The sequence below is a fragment of the Leuciscus leuciscus genome, assembly GCF_965113295.1.
Source record: "Leuciscus leuciscus genome assembly, chromosome: 21".
In the NCBI taxonomy this organism is placed as follows: domain Eukaryota; kingdom Metazoa; phylum Chordata; class Actinopteri; order Cypriniformes; family Leuciscidae; genus Leuciscus; species Leuciscus leuciscus.
This window is the reverse complement of record NC_138745.1, coordinates 28,170,864-28,198,860: the sequence shown is the minus strand read 5'-3', so window position 1 is coordinate 28,198,860 and position 27,997 is coordinate 28,170,864. Positions and strand designations below refer to the sequence as shown.

The following is a 27,997-nucleotide window of genomic DNA, read 5'->3' as shown; positions in this document are numbered from 1 at the left end:
AGGACAAAACAAACAAATCCCGCCTCTCAGATAACACTGACCAATCAGATTCCACTACATCGTCCCTGCACAAACATACCACGCCCTTCGAGTCACTAACATGGCCGTCAACAGGGAGTGAGTCCAAGGATTTTGAGACGAATATTATTTGATTCTGCTAAAACACTCTTGATGATTGACGATACTACTTGCGGGTCGTTGATGTTACAGCTCTATAATGTAAGTTTACACTGATTTATTGTGATTTGAGCATGTAGCTAGTATCATTTAACCCCTAGGCCACCTCTAATAAACTGATAAACCAGTTGTTTGGATTATTTCTAAATGGTCTAAGTATGTTTATATATAAATTATTCTAACTTTGACAGCTAAATCCAAAAAAAGATTAAAAAAAGCTTTTTTTTCACAAGCCTAGTCGCAAGCAGCGATAAAACGTTCAACATGGAAGCTGTCTTTCACGTTAACACAGGTTTAATAATCGTAACGTTAAATACTCTGAAATATAGTTCCTCATTATGATATGTAAGTAAATGCAAGATATTACTTCTGCCTTTAATAACTGTATGCAATACCACTGTTTATTTACTGTGTCTCTGTAGTAATATACACATTACTAAACAAATGTCTCTATATAACTGTCATTTGCTTAGAGACTGTAACGTTAGTTGTTCAGATGAATCCTGCATCATCATTACACTACCTGTAGTCAAAGATTAAAGTCTCTGTAAAGTATTTGTCTAATACTGTCTTATAAATCAGGTAAACACTAGTACTTTCTCTGAATATGTTGGATTTATGAGATTGTAAGTGATTTATTTGGTGTTGTTTTCGGCTATGATGATTAATTACAGCTTTGTGGGCCGGTTTAGATATTCAAAGTCAGTAAGAGTAAGTTTGCATGTCTTACCTAGAAAGCTAAAGATTAAATGAGTAAATGCCACATTGTTTGAGGTTGTAGACTGTAGCCAAAAGCAGTTTTTATACATTACTGGCACCCTTATATAATTTACCTTGTTTAATTTTAGATGATAAAATCTAAATTTTATATAAAGTATAAAACCATATAAATATATAATATACCATATAAAATAAATTCAAATATAAACTCTTTGCCTTATAGACTTGCCTGAATTTTAATCTAAAATCTTGATGTTTGTTTAAAAAGAAAAAAACTCCCCAGACATGTTGTTTGTCAAATACCCTTATTTACAGACATGTTATTGCTCGGTATTGCACTCGTAAGCGAGCATAGGCCAGTGTTACCGACTTTTTTTTTTACTTCCGGTGAAAATTGTGGGTCCTGGGAAAAATGTGCATGTCTTTATTTGGGAATATGCTTATTGCCATGAATACAGAATTTTTCCAGTAACTGCAGCATGTAGACTTGACTTGGATAATGATATTATTAATAGTGTCATTGACTCTTTTTAATAATTCCTATTTTAACTCTTTCTACCCATATCAGATCCCTTTGAATGTAAGAAGAGAGAAGCCACACCCTCTCATAGATTACAGTTCCCTGGGCATCGACTACAGCCCTGAGAACCGTCCCTCAGACTGGCAGTGCCCGCAGGTGAGGCATCTTGAAGCTGGGGGCCGGGCTGGTATCGGGACAAGTGTGGACTGTAACTACCAGCTCTGGGCAGCTCGACAGAGCATGGTGAGATACAGCGGTTGCCATGGAGCTACAGGATAAGAAACAGGTAAGTTCTTGAGGAGTTTTCCTGCTATAGATGAGAGTAAGTTAGTTTGCTAGTCTTGAAGTGTTTAGACTATTGATTACCACTGAAAATAATTTTGACCCACCCCTCAGTTTGTAAATACAAACAAAAATCACATATAAAGTAATGCAACAAGAGTTTTGGGATATTTTTGGGTATGACTTTATACATACAGTTGAAGACTAAATGATTAGCCCCCTTATGAAATCTTCATTCTTTTTCAAAAATTTCCCAAGAGATGTTTAACACAGTATTTCTTATTATATTTTTTCTCTGGAGAAAGCCTTATTTATTTCAATTTGCCAGGAATAAAATAAAAAAAACACTGTTATCCAATGCCTTGCCTCATTAACCTAACTTGCCTCTTTGACCTAATTTAATGTATTTAATTTGTACGCACAAGGAGTCTGACAACAGCCGGTGCTCCACACGGAGATCTGATCTCTCCATCATCGAGTCTGTCTGTGATTACATGAAGAAACAGAAAAACTGAGACAGACTAATTCCAGAAGAACTGTGGCAACGTCTCCAAGACGCTTGAAGAAACCTGCCAGCAAAGCTGCAGTACTGTGAAAAGTTTTAGGCGCTTGTGTAAAAATGCTGTAAAGTGAGGATGCTTTCAAAAAATAATATCGTACATAGATTTTATTTATCATTTTTCTTCTATTATCTAAATCAAATCAATATTTGGTGTAACCACCCTTTGCATTTAATACAGCCTAGGGGCACTTGCACATAGTTTTTCAGGCAGCTTTGCAGGCAGGTTTCTTCAAGCGTCTTGGAGACGTTGCCGCAGTTCTTCTGGATTTAGTCTCTCTCAGTTTTTCATGTAATCAGAGAAGGACTCGATAATGGTGAGATCAGATCTCTGTGTGGAGCACTGGCTGTTGTCAGACTCCTTGTACACACAAAAATCTCACTGGATTATTACAATTAATGGCAAAAGGAATGTTTGGATATGTAAACTGATTTCCTACTGACACAGACACACTACAGCAAAATATATAAATAACTGGCTTGATTACTCTCATGTAACATGACAGCTTGAGCATTTGTGTTGCTAAAAACAACTTGAACTCAAATTCATTGACCCTGGGCTTGATCACACTAGTAGACCTTCACTGAATTTTTTATTTTTTTCATTCTTTTTTGGCATATTTTAGACCTCTGTTATACTCCATACATACAGGAAGCGCTGAAAAGCTGATGGGAATGAAAATATAATAGAAGATTTTTTCACGATCAAGTGCAGGGACACAAACTGAAAAAATGGATATTTGTTATTGTTACTGCATGTTTGTTTACAGTGGGAGTTTCGTTCATATTCTCCAGTCATGGGTAATTGTGCTCTGAAGTGTCTTAGTTACAATAATTAACAGTTCATCTTGAACCACGCCAGATTATTTTTAATGGAGATGGAAGTTGTAGAGGTTGTGTAAGGCATATCGTCTTTTTGACTTTGGACATTAAGAAAAGCTTGATATGAATTTGTATGTTGTAGTTTAAAATGTGCCTGAAAAGTAGTAAAGTTGGGCCAGAAATTCAGTGACCTTACCTCGTGGAAGCAGTAGCTTTGTTTCATGTATTAGCATGTTAAAATATTGTACATTTTTGTACATAATTTATTTCACCTGCTCATATGTGACCCTGGGTCACAAAACCAGTCACATATCGCACGGCTATATTTGTGGCAATAGCCAACAATACATTGTATGGGTCAAAATTATCGTTTTTCTTTTATGCCAAAAATCACGAGGATATTAAGTAAAGATCATGTTCTATGAAGATATTTTGTAAATTTCCTACCGTAATTATATAACACATTTATTTCTGTGAGTGAATGCAGCACAATCGCAAACATAAATGGACAACTTTACAGGCGATTTTCTCAATGTTTCGATTTTTTTTGCACCCTCAGATTCCACATGTTCAAATAGTTGTATCTCAGCCAAATATTGTCCTATCCTAACAAACCATAGGCTACACCAGTGGTTCTCAAACTTTTTCGGTAATTCCCCACTTTGGACAAGGGGGAATTTTCAAGCCCCACCTGCCCCCATCGCCCCAACATGCTAAAGAAATAAAATGTTCAAATTTATTGAATTAACAAGTAGTATCAGTATAGTAACAAGTTATATCTAAATACAAACTAACTAGCTACATCAAATAACAGCAAGTTCCAAAATAAATAAAATAAAAGTGCAGCTGTGCCATAATTTGCATGAAATTCAAAAATAGAGAAAATAAAAGTGCAGCTGTGTCATAATTTGCATGAAATTCAAAAATAGAGAAAATAAAAGTGCAGCTGTGTCAAAATTTGTATCAAGTTCAAAAATAGAAAAGCAATAAAAGTGCCACTTTGCAATCTGTTAAAAAAGAAAAGAAGATAAATCCATTTGGCAAGACAGGTCTATTTATCCCTGCATTAGTGGCTAAAATGAGCCTGTTTTGCATTGCACAATTTATTTATTGCCCACACTAGCCTGCTACCCATCGGCACGAAACATAGATATAGCTACACATGCTACACATGGGCGTGAAAGTTTGTTCCGCTAATATTAATATGCCTTTATAGTCACACAAACACACACACACACACACACATGCGCGCGCAGTCACTCTCTAGTGCGCGATTCCGGGAGATTGGATCTCATTTGCGGGTGTCAAGGAGACGCTATCAATATGTGGGAGACTCCCGGAACTTCCGGGACAGTTAGGATGTCTGGATAAAGATATAAAGGCATAAAAAGGAAAATTTCCTCCCGTTTGGCGCGCCCCACCTGTCACGTCTCTATTCCCCACCAGTGGGGCGCGCGCCACACTTTGAGAACCACTGGGCTACACCAATGGAAAGCTTATTTATTCAGATTTCAGATGATGTATAAATCTCAAATTAAAAAAACTGACCCATGTGACTGGTTTTGTGGTCCAGGTTCACATATATGTATATTTCTCTGATTGAATTTATTGAGAGAATGAATTTATCTTTTTTTAATCAATTAAACTCAAGTACCTTAAACATCTAAATTTAGCTGAATTTTGACAGCATCATCAAAGTCATTGGCAGTATGACTTTGTAAGACTGTATGACTGTGTAATTTGGCAGTAATGATGTTGCTGAGATCCCCTTTTTGGTTCTTGTCTTACCTGTATTGATTTTGCTGAGGTAATGAGAGTGTGTTGGGATAGTTGTTGCCATGGGACAGGAACAGCTGGATCTATATATTAACAATTTTAAAATTTCAAAATAATGGCAATTTTTTCCACTTTATCTTTTTTATATATGAAGAGTTCAGATGCAAAAGCCTCTAAATGCCATCTGAAATTTTCTTATAGAATGATCATATTTATCAAGCTTGTGTATTTAAGTTCAGTAATTTCACTTAAATGACAATTAATAGGTAATCTTCATTGTCATTTAAGTGAAATTATTGAATTTAAATATACAAGCTTGATAAAAATGATCATTCTATAAGAAAATTTCAGATGGCATTTAGAGGCTTTTGCATCTGAACTCTTCATATATATTAAATATATATATCAATCTGTCACTATTTAAAAATGCACATCCCTACTTTAGTAAGGTTGTAGGGTTCAATGAGGATGCTCTTTGTCCTGCCGCACCACATCACTGCTAGGACCGTAAATTGCTGTGTTAGCTGGAATGGATGAATGCCTGGACAGGGCGGCGAGGGCACACCATGCTTTTGCTTGTCTGTCAAGCCCCTTTCCCTCACTTTATTCTCTAATTATTTCTCTCAAAAGCTCTCCAACCCTGATACTTGCTCATCCTTTACAGCTTTTCATTGTCATTTTACACCATTTTTTTGCCTGTTTCTCTTCAGGCGAAGTGTTGCAGCTGCCTCTGCAGAGCTCTCAGACTAATTCATGCTAGAACTGACAAAACCTCCTTTCTTTTCTGTTCATTCTCCTTCAGCTTAACTGTTTTTAGCAGACCCACACACTGTTACCGGTCTGAAAAGAACAGTTGTGTTCATTCTCTCTGGTCAATTGCACTGATTTTAATGTGCAATGCTTTTTTTAACTGGCAGACTACACAAGGGTGGCTGGGACGTGCCCAAAACAGAGCCTCTGAATGCGCAGAGGCAGAGACTGTCTGTCCAGACCGTGTGACTGGTGCTGAAACAGCAGCATACATTATCCCGTAGCACCCGGCACACTCCTGTCCAGCCCACACGCGCACCAGTCATACATTAGTCTGTCGGCAGCAGAGGGAGTAGTCGCAGCCATGATCCTGAAAAATGGGACCTGGTTCTGGAAGAATAAAGTGAGTGGATCTGTGCACACTTCCTCTAACAAACTCAGTTGTTTGTGATCTGTCTGAATCCGACTGTCCGGGATCAACATTTAGGTCTTGTATGCGAAGGCTTAAGTCTGTTGTTTGCGTGTGGTTAATCTCGAGTACCGTGAACAGGTGGAAGTGCCGTGCCAGGTGTATGTGCACTTTTCTCAGCTCTGGGTGTGATTGTGTGGTGCATTTTTCAAGGTCTTGAGTGGTTTACCCATAATGGGCCACCGTGTGTGACCGCATGTGTCTGTGTGCGAGCTGATGGTAAATCTCTGCTCGTTGATGTGTGAGAGATGCTCATGAAAGGATTTAGTTCAGGCACTCAGTCTCTGGCTGTGGGAAAGTGGTGTGTTTATTTATAGTGGTCGGCCCTCGTTTGCTACTACAGGACCCTAGCTGTCCCACAAATCCACTGGTAATACTGGTAGGATAGCCAAAATGCGTCAGAGGGGAGAGAGCCTTTTCTTTTGTGACCATAATAGGCATGTTGAGCAATAAAAGTTTCTGCCTAAATAAATAGGTTTGACTTACTGTGTCGGCATTCCCTTAAAGGGTTAGTTCACCCAAAAATGTAAATTCTGTCAGTAATTACTCACCTTCATGTTGTTCCAACCCCGTAAGACCTTCGTTCATCTTCGGAACACAAATTAAGATATTTTTGATGAAATCTGAGAGCTGGCTCACTCCTTCATATGCTTCTATGTAATCGATATCTGCCATGCCAGAAAAGTTAGTAAAGACATTGTTAAAATAGTCCAAGTGACTACAGTGGCTCAACCTTAAGTTTATCAAGCGACGAGAATACTTTTTGTGCGCAAAAAAAACACAAAAATAACGACTTTATTCAACTATTCAACTTTTTGAAAATTATTTTAGATTGCTTCTCAGATTTGGACAATCAGACCAGGTGTAAATGGGTATGTGTCACTCTTGTCTACTTGGGATCCGATCGACCAAAAAGCTTAATAGCAGGTGTAAACAGGGCCTAAATGTAGCACTACTTATTTATAAAGTATATCCACCTCTTAAACATTGTAGAAGAATCTATAACAATAGGAGCTTCACATTTCTGATTTTAAATTCTCTTACAGGTGCATTACTAAACATGATTTGTGTTTGTTTTTATAAGGGACAAGGAATTATTGTCTGTGGTACTAGACCGCATTCTTAGGGGCCATTCACAGAATGCGTTGTTGCGGTTAAAACGCAATGTAAACTCTTGAGATGCTTCTTTAATAGTTGAACTTCTTTTAACTTGAATGTCGCTTTTTTTAAGAATGCCATGCATTGCGCAAGATGCTGCAAAAGACATGAAACGGCAATTTTGGTTTATTAAAATGAAGAGATAAACTACATTGAGTCATAACCAGGACCCCTCGTGCTCAGAAACATTTTAGTTGTACCAATAAGTTATACTTCATATTTTTTTTAATTATCAAATGAACTTCAATATCCAAGGACCAACATTAGCAGATTTTAATAAAAAGTTCATCTGAGCACTTTAACTCACACAGTCTGGAATTTTGTGTAATGGTGAAAGATTTCCTCAACGGGTTCATGTTGTTCACGCAGATTTGCCCCGTTGACCAACAAAAATCTGCTTGGTTTGAAAGTGACTTGTATGTGAGCTATACATTACTACACTATTGACAATAGACAATGGACCTTTTTTTGTCTGTGAAATTTTGCTGATATTTTGGTAATGTGACCGCACCTTTTGTCAGCAAGAATGATCTTGAAAGTTGAAACTCAATTTGCTTTTTTTTTTTCTGTTCATTTCTATAAATTTTTCACATTTTAAAGGGTACCTATTATGCAAAATTCACTTTTATAAGGTGTTTGAACACAGATTTTATCCACTAACCATTCAGAAATGTCCAGTTGCATTCTAAAAGATGTAACTTCTTCCATAGTCTCTCCATCAGTGTCTGACTCCGGTTCGAACATGTTAGGCTGGACACCGGTACTGACATTTTTGCTGCATGACATTCTCCAGTTTTTTGTTTTGTTGCCGGAGTATCTGAAGCACAAGCTGTAAAGGTTCCGCCCTATTCTGGATGGGGGGCGGGGAGCAGTAGCTCATTTGCATTTAAAGGAACACACAAAAACTGTGTTTTTGCTCACACCCAAATAGGGGCATAATAGGTCCCCTTTAAATATTTTTACAACCTAATTAATATTCAAAGCCATTTTATCACACCTGTCCCCAGAATTTTTAAAACAAAGTGACTTTCATGGATTGATTGGTTTGGTTGTGCTGTAGGAGGAGGAGGCGACTCCACTGGGACTGTCCACGGCTCAGGCTCTGTGCACCCTACGGGACCAGCTGTCCAACTTACTGGGGCAACACCAGAAATTAAGCCGGCGAAGATGCACGATACAGGTCTGTTCTGGATTATTCGGTTATCATCACAGTTAAATTATTTTTGTCAGGGAAATCCTGATTTTGGTTTTACTTTTTGTTTTGCAGGAGCTGTGGGCTAAGAGCTTCCTTCACCATAACGACCGGCATTCGTGCTTCCATTGGCCAGGAGCTGTTCTCACTCTGGTTGTGGTGGTTGGGCTGTTGTGTTGTCATGGCAGCCAGCCGGAGGGCAGGTGGGCAGGGATGAGTGATGGTGCAAAAAACTTTTGAATGGCATTTTGAATGGATGTTATCAAACAGTTGGGATAAGCATTGTTATTTTGTTTTATGTAAACTGCTTACCTTTTTATCTCAGTCAAGGCATAGAGCTGGTGAACGCAGGTGCGCTCTTCCTCCTGCTGCTGTTGAACCTCTTCCTCATCAGACGGCAGCAGTGGTTACGGACCAGTGAGATGGTGCGGAGGCTGAAGTCCATCATCTCACAGCTGAACGGTGAGTATATAAACATCTAAAGGAATCAGTCCTGCTTCAGGAAGTAATAATGATGGTTATGCTAGGCTTCATCCATTAATTTGCATTACATTTCAACGCAATGATAAATATGCTTTTATATAACTGGAATTATAGTATAGTTCTTTCTGTCATTATTTATTCACTCTGATGTTCTTCCATTTCTCTAGACTTGTCGTTCCAAGTTTTAATAAGTTAATGTTCTCTTAACTCTTTCACTTTTTCCTCATGGGTTGCCAGATTATTTGGAGAGAAGTGCAGGACATCCAATCAGATGGGCCCCCTCTCTGTACCCTGACCTCTACACTCCCACCTCCCCTTCTTGGTCACTGCATTGGACATTCAGAGATGAGCAACTGGTCAATCTACCTATCAGTCTACTGGTGGAAGGTGATGTCATCGCTCTTAGACCAGGCCAGGAAGCCTTTGCATCTCTCAGAGGCATCAAGGTAATGTCAGATCTGAATTACATGATTTTTTGTTTGTGTATTGTGTAGATTTATGGATGACTATATGCATAACAATTTTAGATTTATTTTATAATATACATAATTACCATGGTAACATTTTTATTGTAGTATTATTTATATACTATTATAGCCTTTTGTAATATTTTGAATCAGATTTTTTTTTTTTTTTTTTTTTTTTTAATTGAGTTATGTGCTTTTGTCATTTTCATAATCTTTTAATATTAGCTTATTAACAATAACAGGACTGCATTGTAACCATAGTTATTACAGAGATTGTTACTGTGACACAATCACAGCCAATCAGGAAGTATTTGATATTTAATGTACAACTTTATTTGTGGAATGGGATGTTGGACCAATTAGATTTCAGTAGGTTGACTTCTGACTTGTAATGAATGCAGCCTGAATCATAATCATACACTGTTTGTTCGTTGGCCAGAGGAGAACTGCCTTCAGTTTGAATTATTGAATTGATATTTTCCTGTTTATCACTGTAAATCTGCTTTGAAATGATCTATATTGTATAAAAAAAAGTGACTTGACTAGGCAGGGCTACATAGCGTGAAGTCCTTGAAAAAGAAACAAAGCATTGCAACAAAATGTTCTCTCACTTTTCGTGGCTGGATAGTAAATAGTGTTCCACTATTTAAAGGAGATCCAGCATTAAGCTATTATGATTTAACTGAAGTAGCAACATCAGTATGAACTATATCCTGGTATTTTGTACTGGAATCTGAAACAGTACAAAAGAAAACCTTGGAGAATAAGAGTGTTTCTCTCGGGTTCTCTGTGTCTTTCACTCTGTTCTTCTGAATCACTGAATCTTCTGTTACCAGGACGACGAACACATCGTGCTGGAGCCAGGAGACCTTTTTCCGCCGTTCTCCCCTCCTCCCTCCCCACGCGTGAATGAGCGGAGGGGCCCCCACAGTCCTCAGCAGTACCGCCTCTTCAGGGTGGTGCGCACACCTATACTCGACAGTGTCAGGTTAATACCTCAGTGGAGTCAAACAAGTGGATTTTTCTCTTGTGATATGTGAACAATTTAATTTTCTCACACTAGTAACTAATCACCTTTTTCTGGCCAATAGGAACAGTCTTGACCTGGCTCTCTCCCGTCCAATCACAGCCCTCGATAACGAACGGTTCACTGTGCAGTCCAGTATTGCCAATTTCGCCTGTCCTGCTGTATTGGTATGATAAAACTGAACACATGAACTAAGTTTTCAAAATGTTTAACAAAGTTTCACACATGTTGTGTCTGCAGTCTGTCTACATCCATTTTGACACCCATATTAACAGTGTTCTGTATTCACAAGTAGTATCTTTTGCATACCAATCTTTTGCATATTATCTTGTATGAAGGAGCGTAGAATCATCTGTCAGTGTAAAAGCTTTTGCAACACTCACATGCTCCAGATGCAAGAAGTGTAAAGTGGGACTAATGTTCATAACATTTACAAATTGTCTGTTTGCTGATGATGATCTTTGGTCAACTTTTTCATTTATAGGTGGCCTTTTTCTCTATTAACACGATCCGGTACTTCTGTGACACTCCTGGTCTCACCCCTGGACCGTTCAACTTCCTTCAGTTGCAGGTCGATAATAGTAAATCACAATGCATTTGTTTTTGTTTTTTTAAGTTTGATTTTTTTTTTAATTCAGAACTGCTTTCCCACTCTGAAAATAGTAAATGCTAGGATAAGGTCATCATAGCTGTTCTCTTCTTCATTTAATATAAACATTTTTAGAATTTTTAAATATAATTATATATATATATAATACTAGGCCAAAATAGTGATTGGGAAAATACAATTTTTGCACCCTTGAAGGGCATTGTGGGAATGGGACAATACTCGTATGATCGTTTCAAACTAAATCAAGCAACAAAACTGCTTTCCACGAGGCTGTTTGTGAAATCTAAATACAATGGTCAATTTAAGAAAGCAGTTTTGTTGTTATGGCTGCGAGATCCTGGTAGCACATCCTTGTGATATGTTATGAAACCTGAGTTATTTTATTTATGATTGTATTTTTTTTAAACATCATTCAAACACTGGTTATCAAACACAGGGCCGGGGCCTCATCAAATTTCCAAGAGCCTCAAGATCAAAACAAGCCAAAGCAACCAAAAATCAAGATATTTTTTTATGCTAATTCATCCATTTTTTTTAATGAAGAATCAGGGTTCCCACTGTCTTCACTTCTCCAATATGAGGTAGTCTTATTTTAAAAGGTGTGATTTCTAGACCTGGAAAAGTCATGTTATATTCATTATAAAAATACCCATGGATTTATAAGATTTTATTAATTTACATTTTGTGCCAAGCTCTAAAAAATTGTATCAGGTAGAATTTGTGAGTAAAAACTGGTGTTAAAGGTTTAGTTCACCCAAAAACAAAAACAAAATCTTTTTAATGAAATCTGAGAGTTTTTAGTCTCTCAATTGACAGCCTACGCAACTACCTCTTTCAAGCGCCAGAAAGACATCATAAAAGTAATCCATATGACTCCGGTGGTTTAACCACATAATTTCACGTCACATCATAAAATTGAGGTTAAACCACTGGAGTCACATGTATTACTTTTGTGATGACTTAACTAGCTTTCTGGGGCTTGAAAAGGGTAGTTCAACACTCAGATTTCATAAAAAAATAATTTGTGTTCCAAAGTATCTTACGGATTGGAACGACATGAGGGTGAGTAAATGATGACAGAATTTTCATTTTTGGGTGAACTAACCCTTTAAAAATCCTTATTCTTAATCCTTATCCAGTGCCATGAGGCCCTGGAATAATTTTGTGCCCAGTGGGGGGCCTTGGAGTCAAAAAGGTTGAGAATCGCTGTTCTAATGTATCTAAGGACTATTATTGGTAAATATTCCGAATCCGTACATATTTCAATATTTTGCATGTTTTTGTTTTGTTTTTGTTTTTTTCAAAGACTGCACAGAGAGACATAATAACTAGAATTTAAGACACGACATTTGATGCAAAACTTTTATTTGGCACAACAATGTTGGTATTAATAGTGAATTTCGATCTTTCTTTCTTTCTCTGTTTCTCTTGCTCTCTCTTATGAATAGATGATGGGTTTATTGCCCATTTTACCTCTTCTGTTTCCTGTCATGTGGGTTCTGGTCAATGCGTATGGAGAGGCCCGTGTGTTAGCCGAGTCCAGCCGTAACTCTCCCACTGGCCTGGTAAGGCAGACAGAACACCACATATTCATTCCACTCACTTTTTGCTGTTCATTAACAGTTTTCTCTCGCTCTCTCTCTCTCTCTCTCTCTCTCTCACACACACACACACACACACACACACACACACACACACACAAGCAGACACAAAACATATACAACTCTCATAACTCCCTAAGCCCACTCCAACGTATATTGCTGCTAAATTATAACTCGCTCTATCTATGATTACTGTGTGTATTAACTTTGATTTGCAGCCATAACACTGCATGAGGAAGTAAAGCTCATTGGCCAAGCTCACACTAGTAGTAGGGAGGATTAGGGAGGGATTGCAGAGCCGAGGTGAAGCGGAGAGCTGATCATCTGCTCAGGTGTTTAATCAGACTTTTTTCTTGTCCCAGCTTGCTAAGTTCTCTGAGGACACTCTAAGCAGCTACACGGAAGTGGTGTCCTCCCAGGTATATCCTCTGTATTCCTCCTCTCCAACCTGTTCCCCACACGCTTCTTGTGATCCTTCTCCCTTGCTCTGGACCCTCCCACAAACGTCATCTTTTTCTTCACTTTTTTGTTTTCTGATCAAATTTCTGTCAAATTATCTATATCAAAGGATCAAAGAGCCTGTTATTTTATTTATTTATTTGCTTCACCACCATTTCTTTGTTTGTTCTCATTTTTTTCTTTTAAAAGACCTGGCCACTTCATCTCACTTTGTTCGATCAAGTTTGCAAAATCAGCCAATACTCCCGCAATCTTTATTATTTATTTGCATCTTTTTCGCTTCTTGTGCTGCCGATTAGTTTAGCTCACCCACGCTGACCTGTGACCCCTTGGCCTTTGCCTGCCCACCTTCTGCCTGCCTGAGGTTTGCATGATAGAGTATTATGCTCTCTCTATAGTGGTGGTGCTTGTCTGGACTACATTTTAAAAATGTTTTATCTGAGTTAATGTACATTTGGAGAACTTCTGCATGAACAAGGGTTCATTGTTTTTTGTTTTGTTTTGTTTTTCTCACTCAAATTTCCAAAGTATGGTAAGTATTTGTCTGCATGGACAGATCAGACATATGAACAGGCTGAAAGTATTTCTGCTGTGTGTTTTTTGGTTTAATTTCTTATTTCAAAAACTTTGAAATACAAACAGGAATTTTGGTCTTCATAAAATTCTAATTGGTTTATTGAACTGCTGTGTGTGTGTGTGTGTGTGTGTGTGTGTGTGTGTGTGTGTGTGTGTGTGTGTGTGTGTGTGTGTGTGTGTGTGTGTTTGTCTGATGATCTGACTCTTTAAAGACCCTGTGATTTTGTGGCTTTTTGTGAAGATGTCGGTTGAGTCATCTGTATACTACTATACTCCATAGAGTTGACATAGTTAACTTTTTAGCCGATATATTTTTATAAATGCACTAGTGTTCAAAAGTTTGGGGTCGATGAGGTGTATTTGATACTCTTATGATCACCACCAAGCCTGCATTTATATGATAAAAAATACAGTAAAAACAGTAATATTGTGAAATACTATTAAAGTTTAAAAGAACTGTTTTATATTTTGATATTTTATTGTGTAATTTATTCTTGTGATGGCAAAGCTGAATTTTCAGCTTCATTACTTCAGTCTTCAGTGTCACAAGACATATGTTAATGTCCAATAAAAGGTTCTCCATTTTACAAATTGTCTGAATGGAGCCATATGTGTGAGTTTGCCTAATTACCTAAATAGCTCTTTTGTTGTTAGTTGACATTATCTAATAGCTCACACGGCCTAATTGATGTCATTGGAAAAGAAAAGTTGTTCCATGGGTGGACTAACACCTTGTCTACACCAGACGCGAGTGGCTCGGCACGACAAAAGCAAATCGAACCCATTATAATAAGTGATGCTGTCTACTCTGAATGTGGCACAACAAATTCCCGAGAGTAAACTGACGCCCTGTTCTAATGTTCTAATTTTCACGAACTTCAAGCACTTGCGCAACTTCTGACACAAAGAACAAATGGATTTGCAACTGTCTCATTGTCATGTTTAGTGTAGACAGCCTCAAGCTGTTGCGGTGCGACGGGCCGTGTCCAGTGTAGACACATTGTGAGTCATTATGTTTTGATGAAAGACAACAGTTGTTTTTGTAAATAATTTTTTTTAGAACTATTTGCACTGATGACTCATTCACAATCCAGGAACATGCATTAGGTAATGTAAGTGGGGTCAGTTTTGATGTCATGTTGACTTTAAAGGTGGATTCATGGACATCTGATGTGCGTCAGATATATTCACCTGCAACTAATTGTTTTCAGTTCTTGCTTCACAGTGCTGCTCTCCTGTAGCTGCTGCCTTAAGCTTTCATTTGTTTGCTTCAGTTTCAAATTTTATGTGATTCAGTCAGTTCAATTTCTCTCTCCCTTCTCCTGCTGCAAGGTGTATTCATCTTTATTAAACACCTCTAAATATCTGAATGCACCAGGACAAGCCCAAGACTGGACATGCTACTGCTGCTTTTTTCCCCTTGCCTAATTCTTCAAGGCCTTGTCTTATAGATCTTCTCTTTGTGTGTGTGTGTGTGTGTGTGTGTGTGTGTGTGTGTGTGTGTGTGTGTGTGTGTGTGTGTGTGTGTGTGTGTGTGTGTGTGTGTGTGTGTGTGTGTGTGTGTGTGTGTGTGTGTGTGTGTGTGTGTGTGTGTGTGTGTGTGTGTGTGTGTGTGTGTGTGTGTGTGTGTGTGTGTGTGTGTGTGTGTGTGTCTGGATGTCTGTGGGTTTTTTGTCAGTGGATAACATCCAGGTTTCATAAATTCTGACACTTTTGCAGAGCCGTTCGAAACCCAAAGGTGCTGATGCATGGATATGAGTTTCTGTCAGGGGAGAGGATGCGACTCACACCATGTTTCTGTGTGTGTGTGTGTGCGTGATTCTGTGCAGGAGATGCTACGCTGTGTGTGGAGACACCTGGTCAGTGTGCTGAAAGGAGAGTCCCAGACCCTCTGTTATACCTCCAGTCTACTGCACTCGTTGGGTTCCGTCACTGTGAGTGCCCCCCCTTGTGTCACATAAACATATTACACTTCCTACTTGCAATTTGATGAAAATAAAAAGATCAATATTAACTTTAAAAATAAATACTAATTAAAAGACCAGTCTGTGCTATTTTCAATCTAATTATCGGTCCCATTGCGATTATTTAACGTTTCTTCGCATCCTTGAGATACTGCATCTGTATCATGCTGTTAATTACCACAAACAATAATTACGACACATCCCTCAGTATGTATAAACAAATATCAAGAGGTATTTACAGTAAATAAATATGCTTATATTGCAAGAGGGCATGCATGCAAACATGCTACATACACTCTTCAGCCAGTTTATTAGGTACACCTTGCTTCTTTAATTCTTCGTGGCATAGATTCAACAAGGTGCTGGAAACATTCCTCAGAAAGTTTGGTTCTTATTGACATGATAGCATCACGCAGTTGCTGCAGATTTGTCGGCTGCACACCCATGATGCGAATCTCCCTTTCCAACACATCTCAAAGTTGCTCTACTGGACTGAGATCTGGTGACTGTGGAGGCCATTTGAGTATAGTGAACTCATTGTCATCGTCAAGAAACCAGTTTGAGATGATTTGAGCTTTGTGACGTGATGCCTTATCCTGCTTGAAGTAGCCATCAGAAGATGGGTACACTGTGGTCATAAAGAGATGGACATGGACGGCAACAATACTCAGATAGACTGTGGTAGACTCACACCATTACACCACCACTACCAGCCTGAACTGTTTTCCAGTCTTCTGTTGTCCAATTTTGGTGAGCCTGTGCGAATTGTAGCCTCAGTTTCCTGTTCTTAGCTGACACCCAGTGTGGTCTTCTGCTGCTGTAGCCCATCTGCTTTAAGGTTTGACGTTGTTTGCGTTCAGAGATGTTCTTCAGCATACCTCGGTTGTGACGAGTGCTTATTTGAGTTACTGTTGCCTTTCTATCAGTTCAAACCAGTCTGGCCATTCTCTGACCTCTGGCATCAACAAGGCATTTTCAGCCACAGAACTGCCATTTTCTGTAAACCCTAGAGATGGTTGTGTGTGAAATTCCTTGTAGATCAGCAGTTTCTGAAAAACTCAGACCAGCCTGTCTGGCACCAACAACCATGCCACGCTCAAAGTCACTTAAATCACCTTTCTTCCCCATTCTGATGCTCATTTTGACCTTCAACAGATCGTCTTGACCATGTCTACATGCCTGAATGCATTGAGTTGCTACCATGTGATTGGCTAATTAGATATTTGAGTTAACGAGCAGTTGAATAGGTGTACTTAATGGAATGGAATGCATTTACAAATAATTTAAAAAGAATGCCATATAAACATAGCGTATGTTGTATTGCGTGACATAACTAGCAAAGGACATTCATTTGTTATTAAAATATATTTTAAGTGTTTTACCATTCTCATGCTTGATAGGAAATGTAGTTTAGAATGAATTCCCCTAATATTAATTTAAATTCAAAGAATCATATGCTTTATTAACTGATAATGAGGTATCTTGTTTTATCATATGTCCTGACCCACTCATAGGTGTTATGCTGTGTGGATAAGCAGGGTATTCTGTCCTGGCCCAACCCCAGTCCTGAGACTGTGCTGTTCTTCAGCGGACGAGTAGAGCCTCCTCATGACAGCCAGGATGACCTCAGAGACGACCTGTCAGTCAACTCCCTCTGCAGGACAGAGGGCGAGGAGGAACGAGATGAGGTACTACTGATAGCTAGACTGAAGCATCATAATTACAATTTCTTTTAATTATGATCATTTGAATTAAGTTACTTAAGAAGTTTTGAAAATATATAATTATACTGTTAAGTCTGTCTGGACTTGAATAAGTTGTTATTTTAGCGTCTGTGTTTTGTCTCCCTTCAGTCTGTGTGTGTTTTTTTCCCCCCTTTTCTTCCTGTTTAGCCTCAGGAAGGTGAAGCACTGCTGTGTTTACCAGCATTTGAACCCTCCCTTCACATGGCCGAGCAGGAACCCAGTGAGACGTCACATGACACCGCCCGTTCCTCGGACACTCAACGCCAGCGACGAGGACCCCAAACCACCCGTTCCAAACACCCATCGGGCTCCAACGTCAGTTTCAGAGATGACACTGAGGGTGGAGATGACATTGCTCAGGTAGGACTACTCCTGCAGAGCTAGTTTAGCTCATGACTATGCACTTGTGTTCATGCGTTTTGTGTATGTCTCTATTTCCAGCCATGCGGTGTGGGTGATGATCTGTGTGAAGCAGAAGATTTTGTGTGTGACTATCATCTGGAGATGCTGAGCCTGTCCCAGGATCAGCAGAATCCCGTCAGCATCCTCTTTGATGACTCCGGTTGGCACAATCACCTGCCCTCTCTGAAGCCCCTTGGCCTGAACATCCTGTTGAACCTGTGTAATGTCACCGTCACCCAGCAGCTCTGCCGATTCTCAGATCACCTGTCCAACCTGGCGCTGCAGGAATGCCACGGGGCGGTTCTACCCGTTCACGTTCCCTGGGGCCTCTGCGAACTATCTCGTCTTATAGGTAAGTGTGAGAGGCATGTTAATAAACATACATGGTCATGATTTATATTTTTCAGCATCTAGTCTGGCAGTGCTTCTAGTCAATTGTAATGTTAGATTAATTGTTGTATCTTCACATACTTTAGTTAGACCCTTCTTAAGATTACTGAATTGTTGTTTCCTGTTCTGTTGTATGTCAGGTTTCACTCCGGGAGCGAGAGAACTGTTTAAGCATGAGAATCATCTGGCTCTGTACCAGCTTCCTTCAGGAGAGAAGGCCAAAGAATCTGCCCCTCGACGCCTCCATAACTTCACTAAACGCCAGCCCCCCATCAGTCACCTCATCAGTCTGTTTGTTAGGGACAGCACTACCAGTAAGGCCCTTGTTTTCTGTCCCACTTCCTGTTTATCCTTGGTGGTTTGTTTAGTCACTGACCTATGCCTTTTGAACTCTCTTCAGATAATGTGCAGATGCTCTCCCACGGCTCGGCCGACCTCATCCTAGAAGCCTGCACGGATTTCTGGGACGGCGCGGACATCTATCCGCTGTCTGGCACTGATAGGTCAGAGACACTAATTAAAAGACTGACACTATTCATTCAGTTTTCTTAAAATGCAGAGTGAAGAAATTTGTTTCTGTACTGAAGTACTGGTCTTATGCCCCATAGGAAAAAGGTTCTAGATTTCTACCAACGTGCCTGTCTGTCAGGATATTGTTCTGCATTTGCCTATAAGCCTATGCAGGTGGCATTGTCTGAGCAGCTCAATGGAAAGTGTGTGGAGCTGGCTCCAGGCCCTGCACTCTTTTCTGGGGTGGAGCTTCCCAGTACCACCCCCATCAAACACGGCAGCCGCAGGAACAGCTGGAGCTCTGATGGTGAGAGACATGGTCTGTTCAGCTCATGTTCTGGACTGTAAAGTGAAAAAATATATCTTGATATGATTGTTTGTTGATTGTAGGTAGATCAATAGATTGATAGATATGAAAGATGGATGGATGGATAGAAAAATTCATAGATAGATAGATACATAGAGAGTTGGATGTGTAGATGGAAAAATAGATACATAGGCAGATGTAGATGTGATCTAGATATGTAGATGGATGGACTGACGTATAGATATGTATATATAGATATATATGTTGATACATAGTTAGATGCATAGACAGTTACATGGATAGATAGATAGATAGATAGATACATAGATAGATAGATAGATAGATAGATAGATAGATAGATAGATAGATACATGGATAGATAGATACATAGATAGATAGATAGATAGATAGATAGATACATGGATAGATAGATACATAGATAGATACATAAGATAGAAAAAGCTTACATAGATAAAGCTTACCAACTCTAACATACATATGTACTGTATGTGTTTCAGAGGGTATTGGAGAAAGTTTGGAGAAGGAGGACTGTGTTCAAGCTCTGAGCGGCCAAATCTTCATGGGAATGGTGTCATCCCAGTTCCAGGCCCGTCTGGACACTGTACGGCTAATTGAGAACCTGGTGGGAGCCTGTATCCGCTTTGTGTACTTCTCCATGGAGGATGAGCTACGCAGCAAAGTATGACACTGATGGGAAAGCCAACTCGGTGAAAACTTTATGTATTTGGGATTTGTATTTTATAACCTCTTAATGTTGTCTGCCCATAGGTGTTCGCAGAGAAGATGGGATTGGAGACGGGCTGGAACTGTCACATCTCTCTGACTCCAAATGGAGATGGTCACTGCGATGGTGCTCCGTCCAGTCCTAGCCAAGCAGGATCCCTACATGACGACCTTCTGCAGGGTAATTGTGTCTTCCTGCCTGCCTGCACACAAAGTTTACATAAACTGCATTTTTACCCAATGTGGAATTTTTTTAAATGAATCATCTCTCTGTTCTTAGATTCTCGTGATGATGCAGAGGGCCCACTACTGCCTGAGGATCAATCAGATCTTGCCAGCTTCCAGCCTACTGACAGTGATGTGCCCAGTTTCTTAGAAGACTGCAACAGAGTAAGCAGTCTACTCCAATAGCATGTTGTCACATCAGACTCTAGTGCCAAATTTACAGTGCAACGGTGGCACAGAAGCGCTTCTGAAGTGGCATTTTGGTGTCTTTACACAGACTGTTTAATGTTGCTCAGAGGTGGCGTTTATACTTCAGTTGCAACTGTATACTTTGATGCTTGTTTTATTCTGGCTTTTATGTGGCATTGTATCTTTACTCTAAATTTTGAACAGGCACAGAGCAGCCTTGCAGTTGCGAAAAATAATAATTGGTGCTTTTTCCTTTCTGTTGTTCTGTAGGCCAAACTTCCTCGTGGCATCCATCAGGTTCGTCCTCATTTGAAGAACATAGACAATGTGCCTCTACTGGTGCCCCTGTTCACAGACTGCACCCCTGAAAGTGAGTCAGCCTCAAGACCAGCTTTAAAGTCGACATGAAACAGAAGTTGCGATCATTTTTGTCCCGTCATTGTGACATACTGTATATCTGAGTGAAACAGCTTCTCGAACGAGGACAAATGTAGGACAGGAATTGATTTTGTCCATGGGGAATCGATTGGTTCACTGTCGTTTGTTAATTACTGTGAGTGACAGGTTGCTGGAGGAGAGGGATTATTGCCCCGTCAGAGAAGAGATGTTGTTGTGAGTCGGTGGGGACATTATTTTGATTTGAAGATTAGACACATGAATTTAAGAAAAATAATGATGTGCACAGATAAATCATTTATAATAAACACTGCTATATTCCATAAAAAAATGGTTTTGTGGTTTTTAGTCCATGTGTGTTGTATCCTAGTGTACTTGAATTGAGCCCTCAAATGTTTGTGTCTCACAGCAATGTGTGAAATGATGAAGATCATGCAGGAGAACAGAGAGGTGACGTGCTGTTTGGGGAGCTCCGCAAACTTCCGTAACAGCTGCCTTTTCCTGCAGAGCGACATCAGGTGGGTAGCACACACATCACTGTACACCATAATTAAATATATGACCTATAATCTTATGCAAAGCTACTGTCTAAATAATGGCAATTTTCAAGAAGCTAAAAGATAGCTTTTTTGTCTGCATAATTCCCATTATTTCATACTTTAGATTACTATGAAAAGTTATTATTATAAAAAATAATGTTGAGAGTAGCTATGTTCAAATGAATTAAAATCTTCTGAGTTTAAAGTGATCATAAGGATTTGAAAATCCTCACTCTGTGTGTTATAGCATCTCCCTGGATCCCCTGTACCCGTCCCGGTGCTCGTGGGAGACGTTTGGATATGCTGCAGGCTGCGGGCTGAATAAAGACTGTGATGAGCTGTCTCCACTGGGGCTCAGTGCTCAACTCAACAGCCTTGCCTGCTCTGTGTCCTTCCATCAGGGCGAGAGTGTCAGCATGGTCAAACTCATAGAGCAGGTTTGAGGAGCTCTCACATAAACACTCTTTCTGGAATGCTGTTGATCACATGGGAGCAAGACGATACAAGCTCATTCAGTGCATTTATCTATACCAGGGGAGCCTAATCCTTTTCCTGGAGATCTACCTTCCTGCAATGTTCAGCTCCAACCCTTCAGGAGCACTGGATAAATACAGACAGGTCTGTTGGATCAGGGTTGGATCTGAACTCTACAGGTAGGAAGATCTCCAGGAACAGGATTTGGCACCCCTGGTCTATACTACTGTTTAAAGGTTTGGGGTCAGAATGATTTTTTAAAACTCTTAGTCTCACACCAAAACTGCATTTATTTGATCAATATACGGTAAAAATTGTAATATTGTGAAATATGATTACAATTTAAAATAACCATTAACCATTTGAATATATTTGAATGTAATTTATTCCTGTGATGGCAAAGTTGAATTTTAGCAGCCATTACTCCAGTCGTCAGTGTCACATGATCCTTCAGAAATCATTCTAATGCTGATTTGGTGCTCAAGAAGCATTTCTTATTATTTTCAATGTTGAAAACAGCTGTGCTGCTTAATATTTTTGTGAATACATTTTTTTTTTCTTTTTTTTTTCAGGATTCTTTGACTAGAAAGTTCAAAAGAACAGCTTTTATTTGAAATGGAAATCTTTTGTAACATTATAAATGTCTTTACTGTCACTCTTGACCAATTTAATTCATCCTTGCTGAATAAAAGTATTAATTTATATAAAAAAAAAAAAAAAAAAAATTCTGACCCCAAACTTAAGAACAGTATGTGTGTACAAAGAAAAAGAAAAAAAAAATTCATTTCATTATTAGACAGATGTAAAAAAGAGTGGCCATTAATTTATTAGGAGAAGGAGAGTGGTTGCACGCCAGACTCAAACCTGCATCTTCCACATGATAACCACTGCATCACAGCTCAAGCAGAAAAAGTCAATGTACTGAAAAATAATATGATTTAGAATATGATTAGGACTAGTCACAGTCCCAGTCCCATTCTCCCATCATAATTAGACTATGCCTAATAAAACTGTCTTAAAAAAAGAAAATGATTGAATGTGAGTGACGTTTCTGATGCATCTTCAGGCGAGACACACTACCTATGGCATTCGCAAGTGCTTCCTCTTCCTACTGCAATGTCAACTAACACTGGTCATCATTCAGGTGAGAAAAGGCACAGTGTGTCCAAAACAGATCTGCGTGTTACGTACATTCCTAATTCATATGTGTACCCTTGATGTTTTGGTTTTGTAGTTCCTGGCCTGCCTTATTCAGCTGCCTCCTCCCATGAACATCACAGACATACTGTGGCTTTCCTGCTTCTGTTACCCTCTGCTAAGGTAATAGAGAAGAAGTGACAAAAAAGATGCCTACATGTTGCATAGTAAAACTTGTACACTGTGTCATATCTGTGACCTTTATATATCAAAAAATAAATGTTGGGCATTCACAGCGTGTCATTCCTGGGAAAACCTCCTGACAGTTCGGTGATGACAGTCGCTACTGGAAAGAATCTGGACTCCATACCACGCAAGGTCAGTCATGAGACCACACAGTGCACCCGATTTAAACTGCAAACTATTTAAACAATTTTGACACACATGTGCATTCATGTTATGTTTGACTCTCTCCCACAGACCCAGCACTACTTCCTGGGCTGGTTCCTGTTGAAGTTTGGTCTGACGATGTTGGCCTACTTAGTCGGCTTTGGGTTTTCTCTACAGGAAGTGTGTTCTAGAGCTGCTAACCTCACAAAAACTGATAACAGCACCATCACCTGCTCCCACATACTGACATCCAGGTACATGCACACACTAAAATGTCATTTTCTCTATGTTTAGATTATTTGAATTAGTTATGAGTTCTAACCAATGATTAATATATACAGCTCCCTGGGTGCCCCGCAGTGGTTTGGTGAATTGTCCAATGGGCTGCTTCTGATTCAGAAGATCATGGCAGGGTTTCTAGCTTTGCACACAGGTCACTTTAATAAAATACACTGCTTATATGAATAGTTACTAGATGGCTTATTTAGATGGATTTTTTAAAACATAATCTATTTATAGTCATGTTATTTATTATTTCTCTCGCTCTCTTGCAGTGGTCATCTCTCTGAGTTATGTGCACCGTTCACAACCCCTCTGGAGGATGAACCCGTTCAGTAACACATGGTGGTGTCTCACAGTGCCTGTGGTGTGAGTGTTTCATGTAGAGAATGTTGTTTTCATTAGCAGAGTCACATGTTAACACATACTCATACTGGATTTTCTTCTCTTCCCCTCGCAGGTTGTTGGGACAGGTGGTGCAGGCTGTGATAGACTATCATTTGTGGCAGGACAGGAGTACAGAAGTGGTCTTCACTGTACATCACATTCCCCTGTTCGTCTGGCTGTTAGTCTCTCTGTCCATCGTACTTGTGGTGCTAATCAATGAAGCAGTAAAACTGCATGAAATCAGGTAAGAGGATGAATGTAGAGGGTACCAATGATAATTCAGTCTTCATTTACTCACCTTTGTTGTTCCAAACCTGTATGACTGTCTCTCTTCTAGCCTGTGCTTTTTCATACAATGAATGCATATTGTGACCAAAGGCCATACATTAAAAAACAAAAAAAACAATAACAATTGTCCAAACAACTCATTTAATAAATTCCTAGTCATCTGAAGCTATATGACAGCTTTACGCCAGCAGTAGACTTAAATGTACACTGTCATTTAAAAGTTTTTTTTAGTAAGGACACATTAAATTGATCAAAAGTGACAGTAAATGCATTTATACTATTATCAAATAATTATATTTCCGATAAATGCTTATGAACTTTTTCTATTCATCAAAGAATCCTGGAAAAAATGTATCATGGTTTCCACAAATATATTTATGCACCACAACTGTTCACACAACAACACATAAACATGATGTCTGAAGGATCATGTGACTCTGAAAGTGTTATTCTCCTTCACCATAGCTCTGAAATCTCATTTTGTTCATATTCAAACTTGCCGTGTCATGTTCAGTTCACAAGTTGCAATTTTAATTTGACAAAAATCTGTATATGGCAAATACAATACGTGAATAAAGTAGCGTTTCGGCAAATAAAATCGGCACTTCCATTGAAATTAGCACAAAATTGAAATGGAAATGAACGTCGTAACCACTGAGGAAGCCACTGTAGCTCTTTTATTAAACGTAATAATAATTTGCTTAACTTCATGTTTTCTGACAGTCGCTGACTTGACTCACATGACTTGAAACAAAGTCTTCATTCAGTATTTATTCAATAAATATGATTTCATATTAATTTATGAACATGTTTTTGTCGATGACAGAAATGTCTATTTCATTTAAACTTTAAATAAGCCTAAATTTAGCCTACATAAACCACTAATCATTTAACCCAGAGCTAGATTTTGATAACCAGTCAAATATGGCTCTGATTTCAGGGTACGAGTGCGTTACCAGAAGAGACAGAAGCTTCAGTTTGAGACTAAGCTGGGAATGAACTCTCCCTTCTGACCTGCGTCTGCACAGGACGGCATGGTCGTATTCTTCAGTGTCATGTTCGTTTTTGTGGTGGAGAAGATCATGGTTCCTTTGGATTCCCTTCAGCAGAGCTCTTCCTGCGACACCTCCAGTGGGCGGAACGTTATTTCCGCCATGAACGCCACTGAGGGCTGCGTTTTTAATCTGTGAGATCCTGGAATATCTAATCTTTATTTTGAGTACAGCCTACATCAATGTTGTTTGAGGGATGTTCGCCTGCATGCTGCTTTGGTTTGGACAGGGTCATTTATTAGAGGGATTATTTTTCAATGAGGCCATTCCTTTACCCCCCTCGAAACCTCAAACTAATGCATGATATAGCAAATGAATACCAAAACGTACAATGGAGGGCTAAATTAGCATGATTTTTTTTCCTCTCTATTTTATTAGAGAGTGTTTTTATTAGCTGTGAAATGGGGATTTCATTTCTTTCTTTTCTGTTTCAAACACGAGACGATTGAACGCTCATGCGATGAGCTTTAGCTGTAGGTTCTCTGTGTTCGTATTTTAGCCGTCACTCGTGCAGTTCATTTACTATGTCATAAGAGCTTGTTAAAGTCTGTATTAACAGGTTATAATGTGAATGTCATCGCCTCAACTTGCCTCATATTCAGAGGGGAAATATTTCATTCTTTGTGATACACAAATGAGTTTATTTACATGAATATATCTGCCAGAGCAACTTAGCTGAGAAGCTTTGCTTCCAAAATCAAATGTAGCCAGTCAATGTGAAACTGTGTGCAAACTATTTTTCTTGCTTACCTAAAATCAGTCAGGCTTGAAATTTCTTTTACAATTCAAAATCAGATGAAATGCATGAAATCTTTTTTTTAGTCTCCTATTAAACTATTTTTACTTAAAGTTCTTAAGTTAAATCAAAACACAAAGGCTTTTAATCAGGCAAAGCAAAAGCTTTCCAGCTGAAGGAAGAATGTTCCAACTCTCATTCTGTCTAAAGAGACATTTTAAATGTTTTTACTTATGTGATTGTAAGCCAGAATGCACTGAATTTTTTGGGATACATTTGCATGCCAGACGACAAAATCTCTTTTTCAAGATAATTATTTCTGATGTTCTGTAAAGGATATATCTAACTCTGGATAGGGTCAGGCTCATTTTAATTTAATGTTTTTGTTATGATTTTGTCCAGAGAATTCTGTGTTTACTGGTAAAGAGGGATATTCATTTTTTATTGTGTTCTACCTCTAGCTGATTGCCTCACTATAAATAATTCAAGGCAACTTCATGAAGTTTTATTATTCTAATTGATCCAGTTGGGCTGCAGCTATGGAGTATAAGAGACTTACAGTGTCACCAAATGTACATATTTAAACAATACATGCAAGTATATTTTCTGACAGTGACCAGCTAATCTCCAAATTACCAGCATTCATTTTTTTCCAATACTAGTGCAATTCTCCAACATATAACCTGAAACCTCTGACCATAGACTCATCAAATGGAGAATTGAAATGGGTAGTTCAACCAAAAATGAAAACACTCATCATTTATGCACCTTCATGTCATTCCAAACTTTAAATTGTTCTCCGTAATGTAAAATGTTTTGTAGAAAGTCAACCCTTTTATCCATACATTGAAGGTCAATGGTATTCCAAACTTGCTTTTAACCGCATATAATTTTTTTCCATCCTTACAACAAAAGTCAGTGACATTTTTTTATATACTAAATCACCTTTTATGTTCCACAGAAGAAAGAAAATCATTCAAGTTTGAAATGACATGAGGGTGAATAATTGATTTTCATTAATTTTTTTAATTGACTTGAATTTTAATTGTTCGGTGAACTGTCCCTTTAAGTTGCTGCTAATCCTGTGTAAGTGGCATATTTAAAATGACTGATGTGTACAGGTATCATGGGACATTTAGAACCTAAAGTCAAAACTCAGTATTTTCTGTAGAAGTTGCCTTTCCTGTGAGCCACAGTCTATCCCCTTTTCTACGTAATGAACCGAAAGATGTCTTAACTTAATATCCTTTTTGTTCCTGTGTTTTGCTGTTAAATCACAGATACATACTGTAACCTCTAATCTAATGTTATATTTATTTTAAAATGATTACATATGTCTGTACATCTTAACAGCAAATGATTGCAACCTAACCGCCTTTTCCGTAACACATCTAGAGATTGTCATAGACACTGAATATTCATAAGAGTACGTAGTGCATTTTTGCAATGCTTGTTACATGCTTTCTTGCTCATTCACCAGATCTTATGATGTGTTTAGAGGTTGCATAATTCTTGCTGTGGTTTGATGTTTACGCCACAAGGCCGCTCAGCACCACGACTGTGTAACTTAGGAACTTCAATAAAAAAGATGTCCAGAGGCTCTGAATTGGTGCTGATTTAGTGGTATAACAATATGTACAATTAAGATTTTTTAAAAAACATTTCACCATAGAGAGAAATTAGTTTCAGGAAGCACTGATCTGTTATGTACAAACTGTTGTTGTAACGGGAAAAGAAGTTTTGGGATGTGAGTTTGTGAGCAGCGTTTTTGTACAGTTCGCTTTTTTGTAATTGTTTTTGAAATGTTCTCTTTTCACTTACGTATGCATGATAAAGACCATTAGAATGCAAGGGTTTCTTGATTTCTCTACTCATCTGCTGGATATTGAATATGTTGACTCAGTCATGCATGTGTTAAAAATGTTGCTGATGCTTTTTCCATCAGTCAGAAAGGCTGTAATCTTTAAGCCAGGAGTGTGAATCAGAACCTCTCTTCAAAATACATGCCTGGGCTACAAACTACACTGATTGACTCAACATACAGATATATTTGCTATTTATGAATGTTCATAAGATTTATAAATGTTGTACAGTTTGTATTTTTTTAAGATGTCTTTAACATTGATTTCTCCCCTTCCCTGCAGATTATTTGTGAACCAATGTTATGTTAATAAATTTGTTCTTTTTAAAACAAA

General features: G+C 38.6%; 1 protein-coding gene and 1 long non-coding RNA gene across 3 annotated transcripts; one reads left to right on the top strand and one right to left on the bottom strand.

Moving 5' to 3' along the window:
- Positions 1–60: 60 nt before the first annotated feature.
- Positions 61–27,997, top strand: tmem94 (transmembrane protein 94). Of its 2 annotated transcripts, XM_082152971.1 has the most exons (32): positions 61–219; positions 1,466–1,703; positions 8,294–8,413; positions 8,501–8,628; positions 8,751–8,887; positions 9,146–9,354; positions 10,212–10,363; positions 10,467–10,569; positions 10,887–10,973; positions 12,461–12,577; positions 12,976–13,032; positions 15,478–15,582; positions 17,127–17,300; positions 17,505–17,717; positions 17,799–18,111; positions 18,290–18,463; positions 18,550–18,652; positions 18,758–18,966; positions 19,485–19,666; positions 19,756–19,891; positions 19,991–20,100; positions 20,395–20,494; positions 20,930–21,038; positions 21,307–21,496; positions 22,600–22,677; positions 22,768–22,853; positions 22,967–23,048; positions 23,151–23,314; positions 23,402–23,493; positions 23,615–23,708; positions 23,800–23,970; positions 24,955–27,997. In XM_082152971.1, exons 2-32 carry the CDS (start codon positions 1,680–1,682, stop codon positions 25,025–25,027), a joined length of 4,092 nt encoding a protein of 1,363 aa, XP_082009097.1. In that variant the 5' UTR covers positions 61–219; positions 1,466–1,679; the 3' UTR covers positions 25,028–27,997. The 2 variants fall into 2 exon arrangements, with proteins under 2 accessions (XP_082009097.1, XP_082009098.1); XM_082152972.1 differs by lacking the exon at positions 12,976–13,032.
- On the bottom strand, positions 2,440–8,286 carry LOC309485985. Its single transcript, XR_014201358.1, has 2 exons — positions 5,237–8,286; positions 2,440–4,993 (listed from the first exon to the last, which is right to left on the bottom strand). It is a non-coding gene; the product is annotated as an uncharacterized lncRNA (long non-coding RNA).